Source organism: Lepisosteus oculatus, chromosome 6 (assembly GCF_040954835.1).
Source record: "Lepisosteus oculatus isolate fLepOcu1 chromosome 6, fLepOcu1.hap2, whole genome shotgun sequence".
NCBI lineage: Eukaryota > Metazoa > Chordata > Actinopteri > Semionotiformes > Lepisosteidae > Lepisosteus > Lepisosteus oculatus.
In genome coordinates this window covers 44,600,147-44,618,351 of record NC_090701.1, presented here as the reverse complement: position 1 = coordinate 44,618,351, position 18,205 = coordinate 44,600,147, and the positions used below count along the sequence as shown (strand labels likewise).

The window sequence follows — 18,205 nt, the reverse complement described above, 5'->3', positions numbered from 1 at the left end:
CCAATAACATCAAAGGAGATCTGATCAGAGTTATTACAACTAAAACGGAAAAAAAGGAAACAGAAAATTAACTGAATCTCATTGAATATGTGTCAGAATGTGAGTGTTGTTTTCTCTAAACTTCCTTTGTGGCTGTGCCTACAGACATTTCCATTACCTGGGCTGGCATCAGTCTGCACTTAGCTTGTTCGTGTCTAGGTGTTGCACAGGGCTGTGATAATGTACAGCGACTGAGACTGAGCTGCACTTGTGTGATCTCTTACTGGATGGAAGGATACAAAGGTTGAATTGAGCTGTATTTGTGTGATTTTGCTGTACACCTAAATGGCACAGTGTACATGAATGTAACAAAAGGTTACAAATGATGATGAGAAGGTCCGAACAGCTCAGATTTAATTTCATCTGACCATAAGATAAAGTTTCAGTTGTTGTTCCAATGATGTTGGTCAATTTTGAGTCAACTCCTTCTGTGGTTTGTCCCCAGAGGTTTATTCTTTGTAGTCCAGCTATGAATATCACATTCATGCAGGCAGTTTGAATGGTTAATTTCAACACTTTGTATCCTAAAGATCCCAGTTGTGAGATGAAGCTGAAGGGAATGAAGTACACTGACAGGCTGAAGGACCTGCGTCTCTTTAGTCTGAAGGGAGTGTCCCACACTGACAGGCTGAAGGAACTGAGTCTCTTTAGTCTTAGAGAGGACCTAGCACAACTATTCAAAAGGCAAAGAACCACAAGTGAAAACTGCTAGAAAGTACAGTTAAATGAGAAAAGGAAGCACAAAACAAACACGTTAAAGGGGCAAAAATGTTTGACTATCACTGTGCTAGTGTGGGACTGTCATAAACCCTTTTGACCACTAGAGGGAGCACATTACCAAGTCTTAAGATTGGTTGAAAATGCGAGAAAGACATTCCTCAATGTGTCCCTTTAAAACAACAACAGTTGAGTTAAAGTAAAATAAAATTAAAACAATGAATCCTTTAAAATGCTAACAGGCAGACAGCCTGCTTATTGCTGTAACCTGACCTGCTGGCAAGAACAATATCCATTCTCCCTAGCGATTGGTAATTATACACAGGTGGAACAGATCTTCCTTTAACAAGCATTGTCACAGCAACAAACACAGCTGATTGGCATGCGGAGTAGAGACTGTCAGTTGCTGTGGTGTTTCTAGTGCGATGTCCAACACATTGGCGGGAACCAGTGTGATAAATTCACAACATAAAATAGAATGATAAAATGATATGGCCAGCAGCCATATCATCCTGCAACTCACAAATGGCAACCAACTGAAGCTCAGCAGGTGTGAGCTTGGCCAGTACCTGGAGGGTGAGACCTCCTGGGAAAAACTAAGGTTGCCAGCAGGGGGTGTTCACCCTGTGGTCTGTGTGGGTCCTAATACCCCACTGTAATTAAGGGGACACTATACTGTAAAAGAAGGCGCCATTCTTTGGATGAGATGTTAAACCGAGGTCCTGTCTCTGTCTGTGGTCATTAGAAATCCCAGTGTGTTTCTCGAAAAGAGAAGGGGTGTTACCTCGGTGTCCTGGTCAAGTTTCCCCCTGGCCTTTACCAATCATGTCCTCCTAATAATCCCCATCTCTGAACTGGCTTCATCACTCTGTTCTCCTCCCCACTGAGAGCTGATGTGTGGTGAGAGTACTGGTGCACTATGGCTGCCATTGTATCATCCAGGTGGGGCTGCACACTGGTGGTGGTGGAGGTGTAAGGAATACACTGTACAATAAGAGCAGATGTTATTTATCAACAGACAATCATGCAATAACATATTAAGTTCACCTCTCTGTCTTCGCTCTAGAAATCACTCTGCACTGCACAGCACTGGAGTGGAGACTCCACTCCAGGTCTTATCAACTGCAGAGTGTGCATGACCCATGCACACTACCTATCAAGCCTGTTACCTTGTTTCAAAAGCACAATACACATAAAAATCAGTAGAGTTAAAAAATCACAAAGCCTAATCAACGCAGTGTGTAACAGAGCCGGCAGCCTGTAAAACCTAGACTGGATCACTTTTAGGGAATCTGTGTTGCAGGCATTTTTTAAAGCATTTTTCACCACATTTCAAATGATGTTAAAGTGTGTGAGAGAAAACTCAACATGTCCCTGCCTCCGTAGTTACGTTCACTACTGACCTGAAGGAGAGACAAACATGCTTCTGTTCTGCAGAAGTGTGGTTTTCTGAACAAATAGCTCTCAGCCTCTTTCAAAGCCTGAGGTTTCCATCAACTCAACCATCTGCACCACACTGCTGAGACACACTAGCAGGGACTCTTCACCAAAAGAGTGGTGAAGCTGAAAGGAACCTACACACATAATGAAAGATCACGTATACAGAAGCATTAAGACCTGGTTGATAGTAAAACCGTGAAGAGGAACTTGTAAGTTTTAATTCCGCTTTGAAAAAAAGGAAGATGGATTGTTTTTGGCTGAAGAGCCTCTTTGGGTGTGAAGAAGAGAGAAGAAGGAAGCAGGAATGTAAGGCATATGAGAGCAGAGAACAGCGTAGGAGAGAAATTACACACAGATGAAAAATAGGGCATTCAGCACGTCAAGCCTGTTGTTATTAGCTAATTAATCTGAGGATCCATTTCTTGAAAGAAGCCAGGGTATCGACTTCAACAACTGGATAACGTCTTCCAGATGTCCTTTAATACAGCCTTTCTGATCATTGTGAACTAATTTGGACCATCTAGCCAATGTGATCGCACCTTAGCATACATCCTAGTATCTGAGTAAATCAGTGAGATAGGCTGACAATACCCATATAACATGCATCTACAGTAACAACAGTATTAGCTTCTCACCAGTAATACAAAACTGTCTTTAGTTTTCATATCCTGCACACAACACTGCAATTTAGCATGTAATAAATTCGACAAGGAACAAGGAACAGTTTCAAGTGGCAAGTCAACAGCAATGGAATAAGCAGAGGTTAATTCTACAACGTAAAGAAGAATTGGGAAGTTTCAACTGTTGACCCTCTTAAGGTGTGAAGGAGAGAGGATGATAGCAGGGATATAAATCTGTGAGGGAGAAAAATAATAGGTAATAGGAATATAAATAAAGAGAAAATAACTTTTCAGAATCCACTCTGTATCGTTTTCAGTGCTCAGCATTTTAAGACCTTATTAACTGACCAAGTCTTGGTTAAAAGATAGGCCTGCAGATGCTTTTGTCCAGAAGCCTCCACTATGTGAGATGCTATCTGCTCTCACTACGGCCACATCATTTCACAATAACTGTGATGGGGAAGAAGGCAAACCAGAGACCTGACAAGATCGGAGGCCAAAAAAACATGTATTTCAAGATCAAAATAAATTTCTTGGTAACATCTCCTTATAAGGCAGGAATGAGATGCCAAACACTGGACCAATATAAATGCTGTCGTGCTGACCTCAGCTGAACTCACTCTCCTCTCTGTGCTCAAGAGGTTCTGGGGTTTCGCTGTCTCTGCCTGGACTGTGCTGGGGCACACGGAAATCAAACAGGAAAGACTCTGGAAGAGTGACTCACCTGACTCCTGCTCTTGGTGAGTAAGAGCTGCAGATGAGCTCTGGGGCTGCCTCCATATCAAACCAGGAGGAGAGCAGACAGGACCTGGGCTATAGACTCTGTAGTCCCCTGGGGCCAGTCTAGGGTGATCTGGGCTATAGACTCTGTAGTCCCCTGGGGCCAGTCTGGTGTCCCCTGGGGCCAGTCTGGGGTGATCTGGGCTATAGACTCTGTAGTCCCCTGGGGCCAGTCTGGTGTCCCCTGGGGGCAGTCTGGGGTGATCTGGGCTATAGACTCTGTAGTCCCCTGGGGCCAGTCTGGGGTCCCCTGGGGGCAGTCTGGGGTGATCTGGGCTATAGACTCTGTAGTCCCCTGGGGCCAGTCTGGTGTCCCCTGGGGCCAGTCTAGGGTGATCTGGGCTATAGACTCTGTAGTCCCCTGGGGCCAGTCTGGGGTGATCTGGGCTATAGACTCTGTAGTCCCCTGGGGCCAGTCTGGGGTCCTCTTGGTGGCAATCTGAGGTTCGCTGGAAACCGGGCAGTCAGAGCGCATGCCTCTGGTGTGTTGAAAAAAAAAGTTTCACTGTTCTTCTGTTTGACTGCTTTAAACCTCCAGGTTGACGAGCTCGTGAGGCTGACATGGAGACGATCCTGCTGAGGGCGCTGGCTGTGCTCCTGCTGGCTGTGGCTGCGGAGCCCAGAGAGGTACTTCGGTTCCGTTTCATTCTGGGATTTGGTTCTGGTTTTCCCTGGGTTTAGGATTCACCACAGATTCTCTCACTGAAACCGTGAAAGCCACACATCAGCTCTGCGAACAGGTTAAAGAGCATTTGATCCTGCCTTAGGCAGTACACAACTTTTTCCTGGCAAAGCCTCTTCTACTGGCACTGTAGCCCATCCCTTCCAGTAGGACTGACTGGAGGGCCACGAGCGTCAGTGAAGGGAGCCCAGGGTTCATCATCATGGTCTTCTCTCCAGATTCCCACCCGTGCGGTCCTGTTGCACACACTCCATGGTTTGTACCTGAAGTCAGAGGGAATAACTATCCATTAGTAGCTATAGTGTAACTCGGAACAATTTCTATTGGTTTATCCGGAAATTTCTGCACAAACCTTTTCGGGAAAATTAAATTTTCCTGCACACGAATGTTAAGACAGGAAATGCAATCTTCTCTTGTCTGACAGAAGCTCAAATGAAGCAATAGTTGCTTTCATCATTTACTTTTGTAATCTACATGACAAATGAGAGCTCCATGATGTTTCCCCTCTACAACAGCACAAATACTGCAGCCGGTCTCACTCGTTAGTGCTTCCTTTGTGCCGGTGTGCGTGTCCCCCAACTGCTTTCATTCCCAAGATATAGCGCCTTCTTTTCTCTGGGGGGTGTCATCGTTCAGCCCCACTATGATGGCGTTTGTTACTGCTGGTTTGGGCTGTTGAAAGTAGTTTCCAAGCTGTTTTCATTCCAAAGATAGAGTGCCTTATTTTTCAGGTAATCGTGCGATTGTCTACGAGGAACTTTATCGTTAGTAACGCCCTCTGGCCAGATCATGTACTGAATTACTGGAGGAGAGGATAACAACGCCCGCGATTGGCTTTCTCAGTCCGACTGGGGAGGATGGGAGTGGGGTGGGGTGGACTTGAATACCACTCTTTACTGTGCGTTTGGGTGCACAGTAAAATTAAAGCTGTCTCCAATATCGTAATCGCAAAAGTTGCCATTTGAGTCTTAAAAGGGGAACATTAGCAAACAATTGCATTTCCTTCCAAAACGATTTAGCCGGCATTTCATAATCCTTGGTAACGAGACCTCGGTTCCAGGTGAGAATCAGCTGCGTAGCAATGACAATTCAGACCACACGATTCTAACATCCGAGCACAACTGCCAATGGCACAGCAGAAACACAGCAGCTAAGGAACGAGACTGGTTCCATCGTTGGTGCTATTTGTAGAGGGGCCAGTTTCATGGAGCTCATAGACCCATCTGGTCATCTGCCTCTGCCCATTAACTATTCTTCACCATGACAACACAGTAACTGAGAACCCACAGAAGCAAATTTCATCTTAAATACAGGATGACTGATCTTCAGACCTCCAGTTTAAACACAGAATTATCACACTGTGAACCACGCCGTACCCAGAATTCCCCAGCTCGGGGAGGGGCCTAGCCTTTTCCACCAAAAGCCCAGTAACTTTGCGTTCGGAACCCAGAGGCTCTCCGGTGAGCAATGAGGGTGGCCGTGTTCCCCCCCCCCCCGAGAGCCGTTGTCGCGGCCCGAATCACAGGCGGGTTCCCCACAGAGCGAAGCGCGAAGCGGGGGTTCGAAGCGGGGCTGTAATCAGACCAATTCGTTCATCGGCCGCGACTCTTGTCCTTGACGCAGGACTCGGCTCTTGAGAAGGATGCCGTTGCCGAGTCACGGCTGTGCTGTGCGCAGGACTGGCTCGGGCCCGTGCGGCTGGACATGGCCCAGAGCTCCGTGGACGATCAGTACGCGGGCTGCCACAGGAAGATGCTGCAGGAAGTCACCAGGCCCGGGGGGCTGCTGCATCGAGAGAGGAACATGAACGCGGAGCTGAACGTAGCCTGGAATTCCGCGATCTACACGCACTACATTCCAGGGGCGACCGTCGAACACGCCAGGGCCCTCCGGGTGTACACCATGGAGAGGCCGCCAGTCTACCGCTCGTTCAACGCAGCCACCCGCAGCCAGGGAGGAAGCAGGCACCTCTACCGGCTCCGCTACCGCTACAAGGCCCTGCACTTCCTGCTGACGGACGCCCTGCGCTTGCTGAAGAGACTGCAGGGGCCGGGGTGCCGCGCGGTGTACCGCGGCACGAGGTTGAGGTTCCAGGTCACGCCCAATGGATACATTCGCTTTGGGAGCTTCACTTCCACCTCCGCGAGACCGCGCGTTGCCAAGAGATTCGGCCAGACGACCTTTTTCAGGATCACCACCTGCTACGGCGCGGACATCAGCGCCTTCTCCGCCTTCGCCAGCGAACAGGAGGTGCTGATCCCGCCCTTCGAGATGTTCGCCGTGAAGTCGGTGTGGAAGACCGCCGCCGGGAAAACGGTCGTTCTGGTGTCCAGTGGGACCTTCAGCAATCTGAAGTGCTCTTTCTTCACCAGGTGAGCTAAAGTGTGCAATTTAATACCTTTGAGACACTGGATCACATAGACCACATGCTGGATCAAATTGAATACACACTGGATTACATAGACCAAACCACAGGCTTGATCACATTGACTGCACACAAAATCACCTAGACCACATAGACTGCATACTGGATGATACAGACTACACGCTGTATCACATAGATCTCATACCGGATCACACAGACCACCTACTGGATTGCATAGACTGCACACAAGATCACATAGATCTCATGCTCAATCACGCAGACCATGTCCTGGTTACTCTCGCCTGATGCTTCTTCTTCCTCCCATTTCCTCCTTGTTCTGTGTCTCCCCTGTTGTCCACATGCCTCTTTCTGTGTGTTGAATTTTTATTCTTGATTAAAATTAACCAGCATAATTCTCCAGATTCCTCCTGATCCTCTGCTCAGCTAGGTAAATGCCTTTAATTCTAATACCGTTCTTAAAGTTTATGATCTCTTAGGTTAACAACACAGTATTATAACATTATAGTACAGTGTAGTATAAAGTTTCGCATATTAGAAATCACAAAATTATACTGTATTGTTACAGTACAGAATAGTACACAGTATCTTTTGTAGTTTAACACAGTGTCTGAGTAGTAAAGTAAAGCAAAGTACAGAGTATCTGGGCTGGGGCCTCAGGGATAGAAAAGGAAGAGGACTCGCTGCCTCACTGCTGACTTGGGCCCTCAGGCTAGGGAAGGTAGAGGACTCTTTTACTCGCTGCCTCACTGACTCGCTGTCTCACTGCTGACTTGCGCCCTCAGGGGTAGGGAAGGAAGACGACTCACTGGCTCGCTGCCTGAGGACTGGGCTGGGCCCTCAGGGGTAGAGAAGGAAGAAGACTCGCTGACTCGCTGGGAGGTGCTGCCTCACTCCTGGGAGCTGGATCCTCGGGAGCCAGAGAGAAGCAGGATTAATGGGTAAGTTAGAATTGCTGAGAACAGTATGACTGTGGACACCCTCTAACTCGTAGAAGGAGAAGGAAGACGGAGGGAACTCAAAACGTCAGATGTGAGTTTGAGTGTGGTTAGGGTTTAAGTAGAGAGAGATTATTAAATAACAGTATTATTACAGTACAGTGTCATCCAGAATATCACACATAAGAAATCTCAGCCTGCTTCACATATATTCACATATCCATGTTCTAACTGCTTCATTCACTTCAGGGTCGTGGGGTAGCTCATGATGTTTCCAGGCAAGCACCGGGCGCAAAGGAGAATACTCCTGGGATGGGACACCACTCCATTACGACATCAGCGTCCATCAGATCAGAGTCCACTCCATTACGACATCAGCGTCCATCAGATCAGACTCCACTCCATTACGACATCAGCGTCCATCAGATCAGAGTCCACTCCATTACGACATCAGCGTCCATCAGATCAGAGTCCACTCCATTACGACATCAGCGTCCATCAGATCAGACTCCACTCCATTACGACATCAGCGTCCAGCAGATCAGAGTCCACTCCATTATGACATCAGCGTCCAGCAGATCAGAGTCCACTCCATTATGACATCAGCGTCCAGCAGATCAGAGTCCACTCCATTACAACATCAGCTTCCATCAGATCAGAGTCCACTCTTTTAAGACATCAGTGTCCAGCAGATCAGAGTCCACTCCATTACATCAGCATCCAGCAGATCAGAGTCCACTTCATTACGACATCAGCGTCCATCAGATCAGAGTCCACTCTTTTAAGACATCAGCGTCCATCAGATCAGAGTCCACTCCTCTCTGACAGCCACAGAGAGGTGTGGACTCTGATCTGATGGACACAGCTGTGTCCAGTGTCCATCACAGCTTGTGTTTCAGAGCCTGTGTTCCCTCAGTCTGGTCGTGCGCTGCTCTGATAGAACACCGTGTGAAGGTGTGCTAGCGATTGATAAAACAAAGAGATCAACACACACAGCATTGAGTCGGTAGATGACACCCAGTAACATCTTGTCTATTTTCTGATGGGTTTTCTTTCATCACTGCATATACTGTAAGTGTCAACAGTGCAGATGGACGGAGAGTCTTGCTTGGAATAGTTAAATAGCTTTACAGGGAAATCTCTGCACAACTTTGGGATTTTCCTCTGTTCTTGCATCTCACTGCCCCCGCGCTTCGCTATTGTGCTCAGCAAGAAAAGCATGAATAAAAAACACTTATTAAAACCTACTGCTGTCTTGGTGTAATGAATGTCTTTCCCTTGTACTGCCAGGTCACAGAATCCGATCCCCACCCGAAGCTGTCAATGTGTGATGGGGACTTCCCCCTGAACTCCTTGAATTCCAGCCATTTCCTACCCACTTTATCCTATTCAGGGTCTCGGGGGACCAGAGCCTATCCCAGCAAGCAACGGGCACAAGACAGGGTACACCCTGGGCAGAACGTCAGTCCATCACAGGGCAGACACGCACACTCACACCAGGGCCAGTTTTCCCAGAAGCCTATTAACCTCTCAGTATGTCCTATCTCTAGAGGAGAAACTGGAGCACTTGAGGAAACCCAGGAAGAACATCCATACTGTCCTTCTTTGAATCCCTTGCTTCAAAATGCTTTTAATGTCATTTCCGATATGACAGCTCTGTAGGCACCCCTGAGAGAACCCTTATCCTTTCACAACCACAATACACAGTCAGGGGGGTGAAAGGTCACAAACGACAGGAGGCTGTTCTGCCCGTCTGGCCCGGTGGATCATTAGTACTTAACTGATCCCAGGATCTCATCCAGGAGTTTCTTGAAAGAAGCCAGGGTATCGGCTTCAATATCATGGCTGGACAACTTGTACCTCCTGTCATGTATGGAGGATCAGGGATTCTTCAAGAAATAGCTTCTTATTTAACCAATGTATATAAAAAATGACTAAAGAAACCCATTTAAAAAAAGTACGAAGCGAAATGTTTAAATATTCAAAATATTTTCAAATTTGAGCAATTAAAAAGTATATAGCTGCCTCCTATTATCAGTCATTACTGCACTTTCTCTTCATTTCCAGCTGCCTCATTGCTGATCCTGAATCACTTGGTTGGACTGACAACACCAGTGTCTTTCAGGAGTTTGCTGACTCCTGTCAGATGCCTGTGTGATCAGCCCTGATTGGAAGACTCGGCTGTTTAAACCTGCCTGGGTGCGACTGCAAAGCTGCACTTAATCTGCTGACTTGACTGTGACCACGCCCCCCCCCCTTCTGGGCCAGTTCTGGCTGATACTGCACCCATTTCAAGAGAGCCTGTGTCCCTGTGCTCTCAGGGCTTCCTGCCCAACAGTGTCAGCTATTCTCAAGCCAGTGAGAATAAGTCTCATTTTCATTCATATCGCCGAGTGTATGTTTGTTGATTCTTACGTGTTGATTCTACTATGTTTCAGATTTTGATAAAGAATCTATGTTACTAAAGGCTGAGCCTTGGTATGGCGAGTTAATGCAGCTGCCACACAGTTCTAGGGTCCTGGGTTTAAGTCTGGGCTCAGGGATCTGTCTGAGTGGAGTCTGCGTGTTCTCCTAGTGTTTGAGGGTTTTCTTTAAAGACTCGCTGAATTGCTTCATTCTTCGTGTCCCTTACTGTCCCGAGAGAGAGCAGCTCTCAGCATGTCCTGGGTCGATGTTCAAATGCAGCAGCAGACCGGGTGAGAGTCTCCTAACAAGTTCACACCTCTGCTAAGTAGCTACACTGTAACCTTCAGGGTAGAGGAGAAGACTGTGAAGTGTGAAAACCTCAAACAGAAATAGAAAACCCACAAGATTTTAAAGATCTCCTTATCTTCACGGATACACAGAATGTTTCTCTCACAACAGCTCCTTATAAGGCAGGTGAGAAACACCAGACTAAGTCTGTCTGCGCTCAGAGGTTCTGGGGACCCTGCCTGTGAACAGAGGTCTCAAACAGCTCAAACAGCAGGGACAAAGTACAGCATGCCTATCTCCGCACTGAGAGGGACTGACCTGACTCCTGCTTTCGGACAGTAACAGGTAACAAGATTGATATCAAACTCACCCGACTCCTGCTCTCGGGAGTAAGAGGTAATGAGACTGAGATCAAACTCGCCCGACTCCTGCTCTCTGAGAGTAACAAGACTGAGATCAAACTCACCAACTCCTGCTCTTGGAGAGCAAGAGTAACGAGACTGAGATCAAACTCGCCCGACTCCTGCTCTCAGAGTAAGAGTAACGAGACTGAGATCAAACTCGCCCGACTCCTGCTCTCTGAGAGTAACAAGACTGAGATCAAACTCACCGACTCCTGCTCTCAGAGAGTAAGAGTAACAAGACTGAGATCAAACTCACCGACTCCTGCTCTCAGAGAGTAAGAGTAACGAGACTGAGATCAAACTCACCCGATTCTTGCTCTCCGAGAGTAAGAGTAACGAGACTGAGATCAAACTCGCCCGACTCCTGCTCTCTGAGAGTAACAAGACTGAGATCAAACTCACCCGACTCCTGCTCTCTGAGAGTAACAAGACTGAGATCAAACTCACCTGACTCCTGCTCTCCGAGAGTAAGAGTAATGAGATTGAGATCTAGCTTAATTCTGAGGTCTCTTTTTCTGATTTGGACCTTGATTGGACCAGACCTTGTCAGCAAATCAGTTCTGATACTGAGCAGCATTCTAGGGGTGTGTGGTTAAGGGACAGTAGCTCATGTTTGTTAACAGCTGCTAATGACAGGGTCCACAGGGGAGTGCAGACATGCTCCAGTTCTCCAGGTTCATTCTACAAATGAGCCCTAAACCACAGTTAATGAAAACCTGCACAAAGGTCAAAATATGTATGATCCAGTAAAGAAAATACTACTTAATTAAGAACTGTACTTTAAAACAAACACACAAATGAGCACATGAGCAGGCACAAACTTACATACATGTTCCTGGTATTCCAAACAAGCAGAAACTCTTTGTAGTGTATTTACTAATGAGTAGTTCAGGTGGGTAGCTGCGTCAGCATGTGTAGCTGCAAAGGAACAAGTAATAGGTTTATTCCATGCTGAAAAAAAGAAGAAAGAAAACACGTTTTTCAGCTGTGGAGCCTTCTTTAGGTGTGAGGTGGGAACTTTGTGTTTTCTTTCTTCTTTTTTCAGCATGGAATAAACCTATTACTTGTTCATTTACTAATGAGATCAGGTTGTTCTTGAAACAAGGCAGCATGTCATCTTCAATGACATGGCAGGGTAGCTTGTTCCACTGTCAAGGCCTTAAATCAGATCATAACTCTCTCTGTTCAGGACTAAAGAGACTCAGTTCCTTCAGCCTGTCAGCGTGGATCGTCTGACATCCAGTCAGTAGCATGACTGCAGACAGTGTGGCAGAGGTGGGCGTGTCCTGCAGTGGTGGCAGCCGCCCCTTGTCTTGGCCTGTGTGGAGAAGAAGGCTGTGATGTCAGTGGCACAGAAAGCAGCAGTGCCCAGGCCATGGCATGGCCGCCCACGGGCTTTTCAGGCTGACATAATGGGATCAATTAAATACTTACTGGCATAAATACTTTAAAGCCTGATTTTCCTTTGTTGCCCTGAGTCTAGTCTTTGTAAGAGCTTGCTCTCTTATCAGCAAAAGCATAAATATACGGTATAAATATATAGTAGGAATGCAGGAATAGTCTACTTGAAAACAAGCCACAGCCATCAAATTAGCTTTCAAGCACCCTAGTGGAGACTCTGGACACATATTCCTATCTGTACTTTTGTGGTGGCACTGTGGCCTGTATACACACCCAGAGCTGCCTGCCTGGCTCAGCCCACACCTGAGCCAGAGAGCAATCACACTTCCTCCTGACCCGACAGAAAACCAGCAGGGGGGTTGTTCTTCAATCTCCAAGACAAGAAACAGTGGGGACTACAGGAAAGTGCAATAAAACTGCGAACAGGAGACACTCCTTTAAACAAAGGGTGGTGGGAGTGTGAAACAAGCTGCCCAGCCATTTTGTTAAACCTGACACACTGGCTTCTTTCAAGAAACAGCTGGACGAGATCCTGGGATCAATTTAATACTGATTACCCAACAGGCCAGATGTGCAATATGTACCCACACCCTCTGCCAACTCCGATTCTCAGTGGACCATCATTCCTCACACGCCCATGGGAAAACTGCCCAGGCAAATGTGGCATCTTCCTGCAGCAGGTCCTCGTGGGAACTGTGGCTCCTGTCTGTAACAGTTGCAGTATATTCAATTAACACTTCTTCACGCGTTTCCAGGTGACCCAGCTCAACAGAGCAACATGGAGATGAAGACCCTGATGATGATGGTGATGACTGGTCTCTTAGTGGCTGTGGAGTCCAGACAGGTACGTTTTATTCAGTTTCTAGTACGTGGATGACACTGTATCTGGTAAGACCTGGAGTGGATCAAAGTTCTATGCAGTCATTATAAAGCTTCAAATGGATCAGACCACTGTGGAGTGAGAGTCTGTCTGAGAGCAGTGTAAGACCTGGAGTGGATCAGACCGCTGTGCAGTGGGAGTGTGTCTGAGAGCAGTGTAAATCCTGGAGTGGATCAGACCGCTGTGCAGTGGGAGTGTGTCTGAGAGCAGTGTAAATCCTGGAGCGGATCAGACTGCTGTGCAGTGGGAGTGTGTCTGAGAGCAGTGTAAATCCTGGAGTGGATCAGACCGCTGTGCAGTGGGAGTGTGTCTGAGAGCAGTGTAAATCCTGGAGTGGATCAGACCGCTGTGCAGTGGGAGTGTGTCTGAGAGCAGTGTAAATCCTGGAGTGGATCAGACTGCTGTGCAGTGGGAGTGTGTCTGAGAGCAGTGTAAATCCTGGAGTGGATCAGACCGCTGTGCAGTGGGAGTGTGTCTGAGAGCAGTGTAAATCCTGGAGCGGATCAGTCCGCTGTGCAGTGGGAGTGTGTCTGAGAGCAGTGTAAAGCCTGGAGTGGATCAGACTGTCTTGAGAGCACTGCAAATCCTGGAATGAACTCGAATTCTTCTGCAGGTTCGGGTCCCAAGCCAGATCATAATGAGCATGTGCCCCGATTCCGTCGATGATGCCTACATGCAGTGTAACCATCAGATGGCAGAAGCAGTCAGCAGGACCCTCCTCACAAAGGAACTGGTGGAAAAGCTTAGCAAGGCTTGGAAACACGCTCAGAGGGAGTTTAAGAATAAGACTCTGGCTGACCTCGCACCCGGGATGACCTACAACCACGCCATCGCCATCCACGTCTACACCCGCGAGGTGAATTTCCCCATCTACAAGGAATTCAACAGCGCAGTGCGCACCCAGGGCAGGAGCTACAGGGACTCCTTCCAGTACAAGGCCCTGCACTTCCTCCTGGCCGACTCCATCCGCCTGCTGCAGGAGCACTCCGGAAAACAGTGCCGCTGGACGTTCCGGGGGTCCGTGCACACGTTCTCCGCCCACACCGGCCGCCAGGTCCGGTTCAGCTCCTTCACCTCCACTTCTCTGGACCCCAAGGTAGCCAAGGGCTTCGGCAGGAGGACCTGCTTCCAGATCCTGACGTGCCTGGGGGCGGAACTGGGGAACCTGTCCTTGCTCCCCAGGGAGCGGGAGGTGCTGGTGCCCCCCCATGAGAAGTTCGAGGTGAGAGAGGGGCAGGCAGACTCCTCCCTGAGAGAGTGCAGAAGGGTCATCCTTCTGGAGAGCCGCGGCCTGCAGAGCAACCTGAACTGCCAGCTGTTCGAGGACAGGAACGCCGGCAGGAAAGGGCAAATACTTTCAAAGAAGCAGCCAACACCGGACATGACTCAGAATGACTCGTGAATGGCTTGTGTCTCTTGAATACTGAATTAAAAGCAAGTACCGCGTAACTTTTCAATCTGGTGTTTTGTCACAGGCATTGAATGTTGAAGCAACATCCACACTTTAAGCACAAATACCAAACATGTGCAGGTACCGGGATTGAATCCTGAAAGCAATTACTCAGGATTGAGCACTGAACACCTTTACAAGGCCCTGTTGAACCGGCAGCACAGCTACAACAGCACAAATCAAAGTCAACCACATCACAGCACCAGCCAGACAACACTGCCTCACCCACTGGGATACAATCACACCAACACCACACACGCTGGAACGCTACAGGTCCCTGATATGACACACTAGCTGACTATCTGAGCAAGGTAAGAAACAGCAAAGAGAAACAGATAATGATGAAGTTCAGGCTCAGTGACCACAGCCTGGACACAGACAGTCACTATAAAGCTTCAAATGGATCAGATGGCTGCCCAGAGAGGTCAGACTCAGTGACCACAGCCTGGCCATAGAAACTGGACACAGACAGACGTGGCTGTCCAGAGAGGACAGGCTCAGTGACCACAGCCACCAAGGTGAAGGCAGCAACAGAGATGCATTTTCTGCTGTACAGCGAGAAACTCTGGGTTGATAAAACATTCTTCCCTAAAATAATACATCTAATCCCAGAATTCCCACATCTAGCAGAATCAGAACTATTTACAATCCTACTGGGGGAGGAAACTCAGGAATTAACCTGTCAAAGAACCCATCCATGTTCTAACCACTTAACGCAGTACAGGATCAGGGGGAGCTGGAGCCTATCCCAGCAAGCAGCGGGCACGAGGCAGTGTACACACGGTAAGACAGGGCATCGCAGACACAAACACACTCACAACAGGGCCACGTTTTCAGCCAGTATGTCTTTGAAGTGTGGGAGGAAACTGGAGCACTCAGAGGAAACCCACTTGAACATGGGGAGAACATGCAAACTCCACACAGATAGCAACTGAACCCAGGGCCCCAGCGCTTTGAGGTGGCAAAGTTAATCCCTGAGCAACGTGCTGCCCGCTGTCAAATGTTTTATTTTTCGATTTGCTTTGTAATTATTTTGATGCTGTCTAACTTTGGAAACCTTGGAATTCATCGATCATTGCAGTACGGCTCTTGAAGCCGACTTTGAGAGAGGGAACAGGGAGAGGAGGTTCTGTGCAGTACCAGATGCCGCCACAGGGCGGCAGTGCTTCTCCGGTGCACAGACGCCTGATTCGCTTTTAATTAAAAAGAAAACTTTTATTGAACCAGCACAAACATTGCTTGTAAGATGGCTAATAGACAGAAAGCCCGACTGACTTCACACTACTCACTCATGTCCCACTAAAACCTTCCGGATGGTTAACTAAGAGTTTCTTTGAAGAGAAACACCCTTTTTGCTCAGAGTCTTTAGAAACACGCCTTTTCTTCAGGGCCCCAGACTGTTCAGAAGTTAGAGGTATCTTTCCTTTCAGGGTCTTCAGAGCGATTTCCGCGATTGTCTGAACAAGGTTGTCGGAAGCCCCACGGAGAAGAGCTTTGTGCTGGCGGGGTGCAGCTCTTACTGGTAACTGTGAGACAGCCACGCGGGAAGACACGCTCACAGCCTGAGTGCGATTTCTCGACTGTGACCCACACTGCGCGTGTGAAATCATCGGCTTTCAGATTGTGTGAATACACAAGCCACTGGTACATCTGGGAGGAAAGACCTGTCTCGATCGGTGTGCTTAAGTGTGCTTGCACTTAAATCCATCCGCAAGTAACCTAGAGGCTGCTAGTAGCGTCTTCGAACGCTTCCAAAATAATGGGTTTACCGAGATACATCTGACAGGCCAGCACAGTAATCTGTAGTTCATATCTAGGGTTTTTAAACAGCACCATGTACTTTGTATTCAATGCGATGGTTGTGCTGTTCCGACCTCAACAAAACATTTTGCACGACACACATCATGCTTCCTGTGGTGTTCGGTAAAAGCAGGGGCGTGGCCAGGAATTGATTTTTGGGTGGGCCTGTGCAAAAGTGGGTGGTCGGGGCTCTAACTGGCCGTCCTGCCAGCATATGGGCACCCCTCCAATCCTCGAGCGGTATAATCAAACAGCACAATTAGCGGAACCTCATATACACATACTGTCTCTCTCTCTCTCACTCACAAACACACACAGGTTAAGCAACAATTACCGAGGCTGCCGAACGCTACTGTACCACGGCGGACACACACACAATCAGTGCCTGCCTCTGTTGTGAGGTTTTGGTCTTCTAGACCAGAGGCAGGGTCGGGGCTTGGAATTGAATATGGCGATAATCTCGTCACTGTCTAAGAGTCGGCAAATTCCCGTTCAAATGACGGCTAGTTTGCAAAGGTCTCTCATATAAGGAATCTAAAGAAAAGCTGCAAGAGCTCATTTTCACTTGTTGCTTATAACAGTTCTAAGTATTTCGTATGCCTGCTTTTAGACTGTTCAGTAGTTTTACGAGTTCCTCTGAAGTTATGCAAAACGTATGCGTTGCAAAACGCAAGATTCAAAATCCGTCCGAAATATTGTATTTAAAATACCATGCAGGGTTTACCTTGAGCTCCATGAAGTCAGCCCCCCTACAGACAGCACAAACGATTAAATCCACCTCATCCGTTAGTGCTGCGTTTGGACCGGTTTGTACTGTTTTCGTTCCCGAGATATAACGCCTTGTTTTTCCGGTGATCACGTGACCACGCACGGTGACTTTGACCTCCAGTGACCCCGTCTGCCGAGTTCAAGCGTCTGTTACCGGTGTGAGAGTTACAGTTCTGCAACTGTGTTCCTCTGCCCGGGTGGGCGGTGGATTTTGCATTTAATATCAGTGTCTTCTGTGCGTTTCCGTGAGCAGGAAAATTAAATGTCAAGAATATCACATACCCTAATCAGAAGAGTTGCGGGTGTAGTCTGAAAAAGTAAACACTAGCGAACAGTTGCATGTTCTTACCAAGAGGCTTTAACGAGCACGTCTTCATACTTCGTAGCGGTCTGCTTTTTTCTCACTGTCTCCTTCTTAAATAAACACGCGCACCAAGGGACATGTAAAGATTCGACCCGTCTGTCGAGCCACGTGTTCAAAAAGGCTTGAATCTGCAACTTTACGAACAACAAGACCACTGTTGCACTTTTTATTTAAAGCACATTCGTTAACGTGAAAAAGAACCACGGTGTTTTTTAAGGGACACAACGTACAAGGTTGTCGCGGGTAGTAAATAACACATCCGAGAAGCAATACTGGAAAGTCCACCGTCTCGCACCTGCGGACCGCGGCAAGTCCATATATTTTATTTTCACATAACAGAAGTGAACATATATCTGATTTCTTTAATAAACATTATCCGTGTGTTGTATCTACAGGGGTCTTATGCGCAAACATGAAGCGATGAGCTCACAGTGCTTTTATCTTTGTGTTTCCTTAAATATTAACGATTAAAATTATTCAAATACCATGTATTCATTATAGGAAGCAGCGGAGACATTTATATTGCAAATAAAAAATGTATTTATTCTGAAGAGTACGGGACATTGTGAATCAATAAAGACGTTAAAAAAATAAGCCCATGTAGTTATTTTGCAAATAAAGCATTTAAAAAAAAAGATTCTCATTGACAGTAGACTAGCCGATCCACCTGGCGCTGCTAGCTTGAGCAGCTCTCAGACCCGTGATTGGCTAAACCCCCGAACAGTTCGGGTCGCGATTGGGTGAAGAGTGAGAAACGACACTCTGATTGGGTAAAGCGCCACAGCGGAAGTTCTGTGTGTAGCGTGCGTGCTGTATGAACACGCTGGATTATACAGTAACAAATC

The 18,205-nt window shown here is 47.5% G+C and overlaps 2 protein-coding genes and 1 long non-coding RNA gene across 4 annotated transcripts; 2 read left to right on the top strand and 1 right to left on the bottom strand.

Moving 5' to 3' along the window:
* The first annotated feature begins 3,412 nt into the window (after window positions 1–3,412).
* Window positions 3,413–8,846, top strand: LOC107076022 (erythroblast NAD(P)(+)--arginine ADP-ribosyltransferase-like). The gene is made up of 5 exons (XM_069191444.1): window positions 3,413–3,556; window positions 4,135–4,223; window positions 5,902–6,650; window positions 7,447–7,602; window positions 7,849–8,846. Exons 2-5 carry the CDS (start codon window positions 4,158–4,160, stop codon window positions 7,859–7,861), a joined length of 984 nt encoding a protein of 327 aa, XP_069047545.1. The 5' UTR covers window positions 3,413–3,556; window positions 4,135–4,157; the 3' UTR covers window positions 7,862–8,846.
* LOC107076023 (uncharacterized) lies at window positions 6,570–17,502 on the bottom strand. 2 transcript variants are annotated; one of them, XR_001477457.2, is made up of 3 exons: window positions 16,953–17,502; window positions 7,471–7,571; window positions 6,570–6,655 (listed from the first exon to the last, which is right to left on the bottom strand). It is a non-coding gene; the product is annotated as an uncharacterized lncRNA (long non-coding RNA). The 2 variants fall into 2 exon arrangements; XR_011189919.1 differs by lacking the exons at window positions 6,570–6,655; window positions 7,471–7,571 and adding an exon at window positions 11,506–12,015.
* LOC102690849 (erythroblast NAD(P)(+)--arginine ADP-ribosyltransferase-like) lies at window positions 10,480–14,427 on the top strand. The gene is made up of 3 exons (XM_015339334.2): window positions 10,480–10,638; window positions 12,854–12,942; window positions 13,592–14,427. Exons 2-3 carry the CDS (start codon window positions 12,877–12,879, stop codon window positions 14,378–14,380), a joined length of 855 nt encoding a protein of 284 aa, XP_015194820.2. The 5' UTR covers window positions 10,480–10,638; window positions 12,854–12,876; the 3' UTR covers window positions 14,381–14,427.
* Window positions 17,503–18,205: the final 703 nt, after the last annotated feature.

What these genes read in the sequence shown, in the direction of transcription:
- LOC107076022 (XM_069191444.1), top strand. Translation starts at nt 4,158, where the DNA reads ATGGAGACGATCCTGCTGAGGGCGCTGGCTGTGCTCCTGCTGGCTGTG. An exon ending in TGGCTGCGGAGCCCAGAGAG is followed by an intron (nt 4,224 to 5,901) that starts GTACTTCGGTTC and finishes TCCTTGACGCAG; the next exon opens with GACTCGGCTCTTGAGAAGGA. An exon ending in AAGTGCTCTTTCTTCACCAG is followed by an intron (nt 6,651 to 7,446) that starts GTGAGCTAAAGT and finishes TTGCGCCCTCAG; the next exon opens with GGGTAGGGAAGGAAGACGAC.
- LOC102690849 (XM_015339334.2), top strand. Translation starts at nt 12,877, where the DNA reads ATGGAGATGAAGACCCTGATGATGATGGTGATGACTGGTCTCTTAGTG. An exon ending in TGGCTGTGGAGTCCAGACAG is followed by an intron (nt 12,943 to 13,591) that starts GTACGTTTTATT and finishes ATTCTTCTGCAG; the next exon opens with GTTCGGGTCCCAAGCCAGAT.